Raw genomic sequence first — 12,541 nt, forward strand, 5'->3', positions numbered from 1 at the left:
CCGCTGGCTCCATGGGAAGGGTATTTTTATCCTGGCACTGGGCTCTGGCAGGACATCCCCCCTGCTTTTTCGGCTGGGTGGTTCTTCCACCTCCTAAATCCTGGGGGAGCCCACACGGCCCACAAATCCGGCCGGGAGCTGAGGGTGGACAGGGATGCTCCGCTGTGCCTTCCTCGCCCAGCATCTACCTCTGCATCCACCGCTGCTCGTCCAGCCTCCAGCACCCACTGCACTGGCCCAGCCCAACCATACCTGCCTGCCTCTCACTGCCGGAGCACTGGGAATGAGGCTTTTCCTTCCTAAACCTGGAGCCTGGCAGGTACTGGCTGCATCATCAGCGTCCCCGCGAGCAGTGCTCAGCGGGGACCGATTGAGTCGGGCACGAGCAGCAGTCAGTCACCTTCAGGGAGACGCTCTCGGCATCCCGCCTGCCCTGCTCCACTCCTCAGGGCCCTGACACCCCCAACATCCAAATCGTGTTCCCAGGAGTCGTTGTTACGGGGTGCTGATGTTGCCTGTCCTACAAAACAAGGTACTTGTCTCAAAATCTACTGTATCTCAAGGGAATGTAATTTATTGTCTTTAATAAACTTTAATTTTGATTTCTCCACCTCCTCTGCACTCAGATTTGTGATTTAAGCCTAAGAGGGGTCCCCAGGCAAGCCCGGGACTCGGAGGCCACCTGGGGTCCTGGAGCCATCGAGGTGGGCTGGGGACCCTCGTCTCTGTTCCCCCAGGAGCAGAGCTGGGGTGTCCCCTCCTCTGCTCCAGCAGTGCTGTTCCTTCCTGTGCTCCCCAGGGACACGAGGCAGCCAAAGCAAGGTTTGACCTTGTTTCCACTTCCCATCTTCTTTATTTTTCTGTGTGTGTGGAAAACACGGAGCGGAACAACACGAGCCATTACGTAAAATCCTGTTTTCTCCAATAGATTTTTGTGGCGGGTGAGGAAGGGCCGGGCTGGGCCATGAGGGAAGGCAGAAGGGCTGAAGCGAACAACAGGACGATTTTTGGGGTGTCCCACAGATATTCTGAGCCATGACCTCTTCCCAAGACAGCCTCCCCCCACATCCCGCCCCTGTGCCGGCTGCTCCGTGCTCAAACCGGCGCAGAGCTTCCCGGGCAGATGCGACAAGGCACTTCTATATCTTTTTACTCTTATCATCATTATTATTCAGAGCAGAGATTATATCCCGAGGCTTTAAAGTGCTTTCCCAGCCCGTGCCCTCCCCCGGCCCGTGGCGAGCGCGGGGCCGCGGGGATGGCTGCGGCAGCCGGCGCGGATAATCGCATCCGCCTTCACGCTCGGCCGCCAGCGCGGCCCATCCCCGGCCCTCGGGAGCAGGACGAGGCTCTGGATGCTCCCCTGGGGCTGATGGAGTCGGGGTGGATGTGGGTGTCACCTGCACCGGGGTCTTTGGCTGCCCAAATGTCACCCAGGGAAGGCGTAGCGATGTGTCTGAACAATGACGGGGTGCACCGGTTGTTTGGCTTGTAACTGCTCTTACTGGGGTTTTCTCAGGGCCCTCTAGAATTCATCAAGGTTACTAAGACATAAACTGTGCTAAAATAAGGAAGAAGAAAAGAAACTGAATTCCAAGACCACAAGAAAGAGGTGGTGGAGAGCTGTGAGCCACCTGGACCATTACCAATCATATTCTGGGAAGTGCATGCAGAACGTGTGGACGAGCAGAGGCACCAATAAGAAATGCGTGGTCAGCGTGCACGGTAGAGTTAAAATGTATAAATAAGCACATAATATAAACAATAAACGCTTCTACTTAATCACATTGATCAGTTGTCCGAGAGTCCTGGATTTCCCACGGGAGGGTGGCACAAAGCGAGCGGTGCCCAGCCCAGCAGCGCGGCCTCTGTCACTCAGCTGCTCCAGTCCCGTCCATGCCATCCCCCAGCCCTTCCAAAGGGCTCTCCCAGCCCTCGTGGGGTGGATTGTCTCCAGGAGTGGCAGCTGGGTTGTCACCCTGGCGGTGCCAGCGCGTGGGGTGACGTGAGGTCAGGCGCGCCATGGGTTGGGGAGAGCTGGGTCAGTGTGTGTGGAGCCAGCCTTGGGCTTTCCCAGGGCTCTTTAATCTGGATTAATCCTGGTTGTTGGACCAGCAGTGGGTGGATGGGTGGGCCATCCCTTCCCACAGCCACTCGCAGGGAAGTTTAATTGCCTGCAAAAAAGGAGAAGGGACATTCCCCGGCCTTCCGTGGCAGCTCATTTGTTTCAGCGCTTTAACAATTGCTCATTTAATGCTTTATCCACTGGGGAAACCACTCACTCGTCCCACACTCACCACTGGGAAGGAGGAAGATCCTGCAGCCAGCTGAGGAATGGGCTGGTGCAGGAGGGCGGGAGTTTTGTCAATAAAACTTATGTTATTTGATCAATAAAAGTTATTTTATTTTATTTATTTCTTACTGCCAGCATCTTACAGCAATGGCTTGCTTGGACAAACCCATCCCAATCCCAGCCCCATAGGTGAGGCAACTATATAAGACCTGTAAAAGAGAGAGAAAAAAAAAAACATTTTCTGCTTTAATCCACACTTATTCTTTGCTTTAAGATTTTTAGTGTGTGTTGATGCCCAGAGCAGTCGTATGGCGTGGAGGCTGCAGGGATGCTCGGGATACAGCAGCAGGAACCACTGGAAACTGGGATTCATCCCTTGGTGAGCAGGGAAAAGGTAGGAGGGGGCTGCCTGCCCCTGCTGCCCCCATCCCAGCCTCTCCTCCCTCCATCCCAGCCTCCCCTCCCTCCATCACATCCTCTCCACCCCCCATCCCAGCCCCCTCCCTCCATCCTGGCCTCTCCTCCCCACTACAGGCTGTGACCCAGCCATGGGAGCAGGGATGCAGCCTCGGAGGAGCATCCTCGGAGGAGCATCCTCGGAGGAGCATCCTCGGCGCTGCCGATGCTCGGCTTTGCCGGCAACGCTTTGCTGAGGCTTAACACGTCGCGGGAGCCGGGCGGGGGGAGCGGGGGCTGCCTGGCTTTTCACATGCCTGGGGGTCATGGTGCCTCCTAAAATAGACCCGCTGAGCTTCACGCGGCCTTTGCGTGGCGGCACGTGGGCCGGGAGAGCGCCGAGCACAGCCCAGGGGTCGGGCACGGGGGGCAGGGCAAGGGGGGGCCCAGGAAAAGGTGCGGGAGAGGATCCTGCCCGGTTGTGGGGGGGACGAACCGCGGGGCTGCATCCCTGTGGCTCCCCGTGGCTCCCCGTCACGGTTGGGATCCTGCTCTCCCGTGGGATGAGCCTTGGTGCATCCTTGGCGGGCAGGGAAAAGGCAGGAGGGGGCTGCCTGCCCCTGCTGCCCCCATGCCAGCCTCTCACCCCCATCCCGGCCTCTCCTCCCTCCATCCCAGCCTCTACACCTTCCATCCCAGCCTCTCACCCCCATCCCGGCCTCTCACCCCCATCCTGACCTCTCCTTCTCCATCCCAGCCTCTCACCCCCATCCCGTCCTCTCCTCCCTCCATCCCAGCCTCTACACCTTCCATCCCAGCCTCTCACCCCCATCCCGGCCTCTCACCCCCATCCCGTCCTCTCCTCCCTCCATCCCAGCCTCTACACCTTCCATCCCAGCCTCTACACCTTCCATCCCAGCCTCTCACCCTCATCCCAGCCTCTCACCCCCATCCCATCCTCTCCTTCTCCATCCCAGCCTCTCCTCCCTCCATCCTGAACTCTCCTCCCTCCATCCCAGCCTCTCACCCCCATCCCAGCCTCTCACCCCCATGCCGGCCTCCCCTCCCTCCATCCCAACCCCGTGGGATGAGCGTTGATCGTGCCTTGGGCCTGGGATTTAAACAGCGAGGGCTCGGCTGGGGCCGTGCCTGCTCCCTGCTATCCCTTTCCTGGTGGGGGATTAGATCAGCTCGGGCTGATCCTCATCAGGTATGATCTCCTTCCAGAGCTAAAGCTGCTCCTGCCAATCTCCCCTCTCGCTTCTCCCCGGCTCCCAGCCGGGGCTGGGCTGGGGATCTGATGGGAGCACATGTCCCTGGAGCTGCTGGAGTCTCCTGGTCCCAGGGTCTGGAGGCTTGGGAGGATGTGTGTCCATGCCTGAGCTGCCTCTGTCTGTCTGTCTGTCCTCTCGGGAATGGGCACCAGGAGTTTCCCAGAGCTACCTGGCCCTGGCACAGGATTGTCAGGGAGCTGGGGGCAGAATGGAATCTCTTGGCACAGCAGCCCCAGCCATGGCTTGATCCAACACCAGTAATAATAATAATAATAATAATAATAATACAACTAATAATAATAATAAATATCAGTTTCCCAGCACACTCTCCTGTGTTTTCCTGGATGACCCATCCTGCCCTGCAAAACCAAACTGCAGCTAACCAGCTCCCACGGGATTTGGAGCGATAAATTCCCAGCCCATGCCAAGTTTTTCCAGGAAGCCTCACCACAGGAGCCCCCTGCCTGCTGGGATGCCGCCAGGGCTGGGATTCACACCTGCACGAGCTCGGGCGCATCCCTGCAGCGTGTCCTTGCTTGGAGCAGTGCACTGGGCATCCTGCAGTGCCCCTGAGACTGAGAGTTCTCAAGGTTTTGCATTAAAATAGCCCAAAAACAACTGCAGAAAAATGGGAATTTTGTTTGCTTTAAACCCAGCTGCTGCCAACGAGCTGCTCGTAGCATTCCTTTGGTCCCAAACGTGGGCTCAACCAGGAGAGGAGCTTTCTTTGGGATTCTGCTGCCACGGAGCTCTCCTTGGGGCTCCCGTCCCTGCATCAGGAAGGGGCTCCCCAAAACCAGGAAAATAGGAAAATTTGCCCAGGAAAACAGAGCTCGGGGAGAAAAGTAAATGCATAGACATCTCCTGGTATTTATTCCACCGGTTATAACAGTACCATGGCACGGGGACAGCACAGGAGGTGAGGGACACTCAACCGAGCACGGCACGACTACAGCACGACGAGCGGGAGACGGGGAGATATTCCCTCACGGCTTTGTTCTTCTCCTGGAAGGAACAAGGACAGGATGCCATCCCAGGAGAGGGACGCCACTGCTCCGGGGAAGGGCTGCCGCGGGCTCAGCTCAGCAACGGGGAGGGCTTTTGTTCCTCTCTGGTGTCAATTCGGGCTTCAGCACCCCCCTTCCCACAGGGATCGAATAGCAGGTCCTTCCCGGCTGGCTCCTTCCGAGGGGCCCTCAAGGGCGCAGGGGTTGGTGTTCCTTGCAGGGATGGGATGGTGTTTCTCGGGCGATGGGGACGGGACGCGGGGAGGGGGGTGTTCCACACCCTGCCTCGTCCTTGCGAGGCAAATCGGAGCCTCCCCGGTCATTTCTAGGAGGCTGAGTGGAAGCGCGGAGGCAGAGCCGCGGTGTGCGGCCGCCACTCCAAGGTCAATCACACCCCAAGGTCAATCACGCTCCAAGGTCACTCTCCTTCCCTGCAACCTCCCCGGCTCTGGCTGCGGACACCCCCTGCCCGGGCACGGGAGGAGGCCTTGGGGTACGGGGGGGGACATGCTGGCTCTTGGCTCTAACCTCAGCCCGGAGAACGAAACGAAAGCCACACATCAGGGACACCTGGGTCAGGGACTCGAGGGGTCACACGGCTCAGGGGGACCCGAGTGACACACGGCAAGGGTGACAACGTCGCTGGGGGTCCCCGCTGCAGGCAGCAGCCCCTGCCAGACCCTGCGCTGCGTCCCCTCCCCGCTCAGCCCCATCACATCACGGAGCACTTCTCCGCCGATTGCTTCAGGTCCTCTAGCGTGGCCGAAGCTTTGTCCTTCAAGGAATCAAGGTCCAGGTTCTGGATGTTGCTGAGCTGGCCGATCACCGAGTTCTTCTCCTCCTCCTCCTCGTTGTCCTGCTCGATCATCTTGGCCAGCTCCTTGGGCAGCTCCACGTCACCTCCCACCAGCTGGATCTGGTTGTCATCCGTTTCGTTCTGGAAGGGGCCGGGACAGAGTCAGGAGGGGGGATGGCACAGCGGGAAGGGGGCTTCTGGAAGCACCGCAGGAGGGGCTTGGAGCTGTCTTCCCACTTAAAGGACCATGTGGGAAGGTCCCTGGGGGTGAGGGTGGGATGTTGATGCAGCCTGAGGAGAGCCTGGGCACCCACAGCGAGAGGCGAGATGGAAACCCACGCGCAGCACCAGCACAGACCGGTTTCCAGCTCGCCTTGCGGGGGGTTAGGCACATAATTAAGCTAGGCTTATGCTTAACGACTGCTCCCACCGGCGGTCGGGATCAGCTCTGAGCCGGGAGCCACGGGGAGACTCGGGATGAGGCAGCCCGGCTGCCAAGCGGGATCAGTAACGAGCAGAAGAAACTTGTCAAAAGATGAGAAGGGACATCTCAAGCACAAGAAGGCAGTGAAAGGATGGTGGGGCCAGATCCAAATAAATCCCAGTTTCCCCTGGAGAATAAAAAAAAAAAAAAAATCTCCATCTCTTCTTTCTCTGCCTTTTCTGGCTTTTGGCAGGGGGTAAAAGAAATTCTCCAGCTGTTTATTTCCTGGATATAAAAGGGGGGTGGGAAGCAGGGGGGGGGTGAATCCAGGCTGGCTGAACAACACCAAACAATCAGAGCAATCTCACTTGGCTTAGCTGACCCTTCAGAACTAATATTAGCCCAGCTCCAATTTGGAGTATTCACCACTGAGCGACTCTTCCTGAATAAAGGGTGGGTTTGGAGGCAGAAGAGCTTGTGACAATTCCAAGAAAGGCTGAATTGTCCCTTGATTAAATTGTTTTCAGTGAATCGTTCATCGTGCGGTAATTCCAAAATCGGAGTTTAGGTGGGAGACGTTCACCAAATAATCCAGGGAGAAGAGCTGGCTAATCCAGCCAGGAAGGTGCAACCCTGGCTGCACTTCCAGCTCCAGGGAGTCTGGGGTGAAGGTGGTTTTCCCTCACCCAGCTGGATTTAGGGGACAAAAGCGAGTGAGAGGGGAATCAAGCAAGGCTGGGAGTCCACTCTCTCAGGCTGGTGGTCTGTGGTGCTCAGGGGGAAGGAAAGGGGCCAAAGTTTGGGGAGAAAGACGGTTTTGAGGGGAGTTTATTTGCCTTTGGGCTTTGAGGCTCAAACCCCAGCCAGCCAAGGGGGTCCTCGTCCCTTCCCCTCACTCCAGAGCTCCATCCGGAGCTTGGCTCCCCTCGTGGCCCCGTTCCCAGCGCAGCCGTACCTTGGGGAGCCTGTACTTGTCTCGGAAGTGGGACCTGACCGTGGCTCTCTCCGCCTTGCGCTGGGCAAACTGGGCATCTCTCTCCATCCTGCGAAGCACACGGGGCACTTAGCAACAGCCCGTGCCCCATTTCCCTGGGTTTGCGCTTCCCCCCCAGCCTCAGCACCCCCATTTTCTCTGAAAAGTCCCGCTTTCCCACAATTTCCTCCCCCCAGCGCAGCCTGGAAGGAGAAACAATCCCATCTCCCGGACGAGGAAGCGGATTAAGGGATTAGGGGGGGTCATTAAACCCCCTCACGGTCCTGCTGTCCCCAGCGCCGGCTCCCCCCATCTCCCATGCGCGGGATGTGGGACTGCAGCGGGAGCATCCCCTTCCCGCAGGGACCCCGGGGCTCCAGCCCGTGCCGGTGCCCGGCGCCGCCCGCACTCACTTCTCCTCCACCAGCTGCCGCTGGTACTCCTCATACTCCTCGCGGGTCATGCCCTGCGCCTCGGCCGGAGACTTCTCGCCCTCGCTCTTCTCCTCGCCGCCCAGGCCGCCCGTGAGGTTCTTCAGCTGCCCCCCCACCATGCTCTTCACCATGAACGCCATGGCCGCGCCTTCGGGGGGCCGGGGGGCCGGGGGGCAGCGCGGCTCTGCAGCTGGGACAGCCGGGGTCACCGGGGGGCCCGGGGAGGATGGGGGTGTGGAAGACGGGGAGCCCCCGAGGAACGGGGCTAAGGGTGAGCTGGAGCGCCGGGGAGCCGGGAAATGGTCGGTGCTGGGGTGCCGGGATGGGGGATCGCCGGGAGGCAGTGGATGGAGCTCCTGGAGAGCCGGGGCGCCTGGCTAGGGAGCAGCTGGGGTCACCGGGATGTGCTCCTGGGCAGCTGGAGCGCTGGGCGCCCGGGGAGCTGGGACAGCGGGCGGTGGAAGAGCCGCGATGAGCGGAGCTGGGCTCCTGGGGAGCGGGGGGCTGCGCTAGGAGGAGGTGGGAACAGGGGAGATGAGCGCCCGGGGAGGAGCCGCGGTCAGCGGAGCCGAATTCGCGGGGAGCTGGGCTATGGGGTTATGGAGGATGCGGGATCAGCAGAGCCAAGCTCGCACAGTACCGAATTCCTGAGGAGCCAGGATCAGCAGAGCGGAATTTCCCGGGAGGCGGAATAGCGAGTGATGAGAAGCCGGGGTCAGCAGAGCTGAGTCCCCGGGGAGCTGCGGTGCGGGGTCACGGAGGAGAGGGGCACAGCGGGGATGAATTCCCGGGATGACAGAGAGCTGAATGCCCGGGGTAGCAGAGTACGGGGCGGTGGAGCAGCCAGGGACGGGGGAGATGGGTTCTCGGGGACCTGGGGTTATGGGGGAGATGGGGTCAGCGGGGATGACAGAGTACCGAATTCCCGAGGAGCCGGGACCAGCGGTCAGCGCAGCGGAGTTCCCGGGCCAGTGGAGTACGGAGTTCCCGGGATGCCGGAGTACTGAGAGATGGAGGAGCCGGGCTCAGCGGAGCAGAGTTCGCGGGAGGTGAGTTCCCAGGACGGCGGAGTCCGGAGCTCCAGGGACGCCGGCGTCAGCGGAGCGGAGTTGCCGGGATGCCGGAGTGCCGAACTGCCGGGATGCCGGAGTAGCGAGTTGCCGGGATGCCGGAGTAGCGAGTTACCGGGATGCCGGAGTAGCGAGTTGCCGGGGTGCCGGAGTCCGGGATGCCGAGGCTGCTGCCGGGGTGTGCGGGGTCAGCGGGGCCGCGCCGCCCGGCCGCCCATGGCGGAGCGGTCCCGGCCGGGAGCGGAGCGGAGCGGAGCGGGCGCTGTAGCACCGGGGCTCGCGCAGCTCCGGTGTGTGTGTCCCTGCACGGCGGCGGCAGCACCGCCTTCCGCCCGGCCCCGCCGCCTCTCCCGGCCCCGTCGCCTCCCCCCGGCCCCGCCGCCCTCCGCCGGGCGGAGCCGCCGCCGTCCCGACCCGCCCCGGGGCACCGCGAGTGACGCCACCCCCGTGGGAAGAAGGAGCCCCAGAGCTCCCCGGGGACACCGGGTGGATGGAGCCAGGGTGGGGGCTGCGGGGAGCCCCCCCGAACACCCTTCCCTCCGTGATTCCCGGCTGCTCCATCCCACCGAGGAGCAAACCCACGCCAGCGCCCTTTCTCCCACTCCATTCCCCATCCTTCGGGTCTGGCAGGAGGAAAAGCCAGGCTTGCCACTCGGAACAAGCCATATGTACCAGCACCAGTCACAACTGTTGTTTGCTCATCCATCCAAGGGCTGGTGCCCAAAAGTTCCTTTCCCTTTATCCTGTTAATGATATCCCTGGAAGTATTCCCATCCCTGGAAGTGTCCAAGGCCAGGCTGGACAGGGCTTGGAGCAACCTGGGATAGTGGGAAGTGTCCCTGCTCATGGCAGGGGTTGGAGCTTAGGAGAGCTTTATGGTCCCTTCTGATTCCAGCCATTCTGCAATTCTGTGATCCCATGATGTTATGATATTAATTAATACCAAAGCTGCTCTCAGCCCCCAGAACACAGGCATGAAGGCGTTCATTGATCACCTAAATCAGGAGGACGGAGCGGGCATTGATTGTGTTGCATCATTCCCTGGCTCTCTCCAACCCCACTCCCACTCCTGCTCTTCCCTTTGACTGCAGCCGCATTCCAGGCCTTGGGGAGTGAGCAATTAATGGCATCAGCAACGCACCTCCCTTCCAGATGGCCAGCCTGGCTTTAACAGACATTTCTCCCTTTTTTCTTCTCCGCTCCTGAAAAATGAGCGCGGATCCAAACCCCAATCCCGGCTTGCGGGAAATCATTTCATTTCCGAAATATAAAGACAATCTCTGCAGATTAAAATGATGGAACAGCTGTGGAGCGACAGAACAAAGTGACAGAGGGAGGGGGAATCGGCCCATCTCCTCCCCTCCCCCCCTGACCAAGGTAAAATTATGTCTTAAGAGGAAAATAGATTAAAATATAACGCATTTTCCTAGGATAATAATCTGGCCAGCAGCTTGGCAGTCACTGCTGCTCTTAGGGATTGGGACACGCTCTTGGAGGTGACAACAGGGGATTTGTCCTGCTGAGGGCTCTCCTGGCAGAGCAGAGCCCCCTGATTGATGCCAGCAGTTCCCTCGGGTCCATCCAAACGTGCAAACTGACGCTGGGATGAGGGAGGTCCCTCTGTTTGGCACAACTCCAGCGTCACCCACAGCATCCCCCACCACGCAGGTGCCCCTGCGCCTGCTGCTCGCCCCGAGCTGACAGCTCAGGAGCCTCAACAGCTTTTTGAAGTGATGATTTTTGCTTTTCACACCGATCTGCAGGCCCTCCTAAGTGCTTTCCCATGGAGAACCCATGGAAAATTAATTTTAACCCACAATGAGCTGGCACAGCCGGCTGAGAAATAGGCTGGGAGGCCCGGGCGCTCCGCAGACGTCCCATTGCCAGCAGCGTGGTCACGTTCTGGCTGTCAGTCTGGCTGAAAAGAGGGGCAGGGAGAAGGACCAGCACCCTGGTTGTGTCCTTGGGTGCAGGCCCGAGCCTCGTGCGGGCTCAGAGCAGATTTCGGATGCGGCTGGTCCTGGGAGCTTTGCTCGCTCCGGATTTCGCTGCGAGCATCTATTAACAATAAGAGACTGGAAGTCAGGACCGATTTTTTCCAGCTGGGTTAGATGGGTCAGCTCCCACGGAGCCTCCCTGTCTGAGGAGCTAAGAGCAAACAGCTCCTGATGAGCAGAACCCCTGGGCCAAGGCAAGCAGGTGAAAACAAGCCCGGCGTGCCAGGCAGCGCCTCGGATCCCGTCCCTCGTGGCGGGGACGCTCGCTCACCAGCTCGGGCTCTGCAGCTCTTGGAGCCCGGGTTTTACAGGGATGGAGCAAAAGGCAAAGGAAAGGACCTCCGGAGAGGTTTTGCAGCTCTCCCAACCCCTCAGCTTTTCCTGGAGAGGCCGGTGTCCCACCTGGAGGCAGAGCCGGGGGGACAATCAGAGGGTGCAGCCAGCTGGGAAATGATGCTTCGAGGTGGTTGATTTCCCCATTTGCTTTTCCTCGGGCAGCTGAACCGCTCCTCATCCCTGAAATATATTCGAGTGAGGATGAGTCATCCTTCCTGCCAGGACTCTAACCTGCCGTAATGAGATGTAAATCCTTGCATGACCTATTATATTAGCTTATGCTATATCACACATCTCCACGGATTAGACGGCAGGGAGATGAGACGTCCCCCCGCCGCAGCCTCAGACAAGACGGTGGAAGTTAAGAGGATCCTCTCTCAGCGTTGACACCTGATTTAAATTGGAAGCAAGCAGCTCCCTCTGCCATGCTGAGAGGGATCATTCCAGCTCTTCTTTCCAGGTAACTGGCTCCAAAGGCACAGTTACCACAACCTGGGTTCCAGAGGATGCTCCAGAGGTCCCCGAATGGCCGGGAGCGGCCTCTTCCCGTGGATTGTAGAGGGGAGGAGAAGGCTCGGTGACCTCGAGCTGCAGGGCCATGGCAAAAAGGCCATCAGAAGGCCTGATCCTTGTCAGCCTGAAATGCAGGGAACGTGAGCGTTTTTAACCTTTGGAGACCCCGAAGGAGTAGGTGAGGGAATCCTGGAAAGCCGCGTGTGTGCGCGCCGGAGCCGCGACGGGAGGGAAATGAGAAGGCGTTTCCAAAGAGAGCAGGCAGCCCGCTGCTGCCGCTGCTGCTGCCGCTGCTGCTGCTGCTGCTGCCGCTGCTGCTGCTGCTGCCGGGGGAAGTCACGCCGGCACTTGGCAGCTGATTGTCACTTCTGCAGATGGGGACAGGCACCGCCACCTCAGGAACCGCCGCGCTCGGCTCTGACCCCGGGCGCAGGGCAGTCACCTTCGCTCTTGCCACCTGCCGATGGGGGTGCTGCGGTGGGATGGGGACAGGGACACCACGGTGACATCGATCCAGAGAGTCCCGCTGCTGTTAGGGACCACCAACTCCCAGGAGCTTGAGGGAAAATACCCTGAAGGTCTTGAGAAAAACACCCCTTCAGTGGGATCCCGACTGGGAGATCCTTTGCAGGGATGGAAGTGCTGCCATGTCACTAACAGAGGGAATAAAGAAACTTTAGGATAAGGGTGTGGTAAATTACCAAAGGAAATTATTTTTGGCATTTACTCGAATGGAACTCCATAAAGCTGGGATTTGCCTTGGCTGTGGAAGAGGGACCGCAGCTCAGCTTGTCATGGAAGTGAAACCAAAAATTTCCCTGACCTAGGGAGGCATTCCCATGGAAAGCCTCCCAACTCCTATAGAACCAAGCCTCTGAGTTCCCAAAATCTGACATCATCTCCACAGGATGAACAGTGCACCCCTCCTCGCCTTGAGGTGCCCTGGGAGAGCCCCTGGGAGCCCCTGAGTGGTGCTGGGAAGGGAAGCCAGGAGTGGGGATGATGCTGGGGTGTCACCAGATGACATT

The 12,541-nt window shown here is 59.4% G+C and overlaps 1 protein-coding gene and 1 long non-coding RNA gene across 4 annotated transcripts; one reads left to right on the plus strand and one right to left on the minus strand.

Annotated features, from left to right (window-relative positions):
• The first annotated feature begins 5 nt into the window (after window positions 1-5).
• On the plus strand, window positions 6-1,767 carry LOC128813565 (uncharacterized). Of its 2 annotated transcripts, none has more exons than XR_008439086.1 (3): window positions 6-532; window positions 627-822; window positions 1,520-1,767. It is a non-coding gene; the product is annotated as an uncharacterized LOC128813565 (long non-coding RNA). The 2 variants fall into 2 exon arrangements; XR_008439087.1 differs by having other exon boundaries at window positions 627-704; window positions 800-1,767.
• Window positions 1,768-4,813: 3,046 nt separating this feature from the next.
• Window positions 4,814-8,993, minus strand: CPLX3 (complexin 3). Of its 2 annotated transcripts, none has more exons than XM_053988401.1 (4): window positions 8,516-8,993; window positions 7,577-7,781; window positions 7,146-7,233; window positions 4,814-5,907 (listed from the first exon to the last, which is right to left on the minus strand). In XM_053988401.1, the coding sequence occupies exons 2-4, from the start codon at window positions 7,735-7,737 to the stop codon at window positions 5,683-5,685; spliced, it is 474 nt and encodes a 157-aa protein (XP_053844376.1). In that variant the 5' UTR covers window positions 7,738-7,781; window positions 8,516-8,993; the 3' UTR covers window positions 4,814-5,682. The 2 variants fall into 2 exon arrangements, with proteins under 2 accessions (XP_053844376.1, XP_053844375.1); XM_053988400.1 differs by having other exon boundaries at window positions 7,577-7,787.
• Window positions 8,994-12,541: the final 3,548 nt, after the last annotated feature.

This window comes from Vidua macroura, chromosome 12, assembly GCF_024509145.1.
Source record: "Vidua macroura isolate BioBank_ID:100142 chromosome 12, ASM2450914v1, whole genome shotgun sequence".
Taxonomy (NCBI): domain Eukaryota; kingdom Metazoa; phylum Chordata; class Aves; order Passeriformes; family Viduidae; genus Vidua; species Vidua macroura.

Excerpts from the sequence above, each read along its gene's own strand:
- CPLX3 (XM_053988401.1), bottom strand. The coding sequence starts at position 7,737 with ATGGCGTTCATGGTGAAGAGCATGGTGGGGGGGCAGCTGAAGAACCTC. Across the intron at positions 7,234-7,576 it reads CGGCAGCTGGTGGAGGAGAA|GATGGAGAGAGATGCCCAGT; the intron begins GTGAGTGCGGGC and ends TGTGCTTCGCAG. Across the intron at positions 5,908-7,145 it reads ACAAGTACAGGCTCCCCAAG|AACGAAACGGATGACAACCA; the intron begins GTACGGCTGCGC and ends GGCCCCTTCCAG.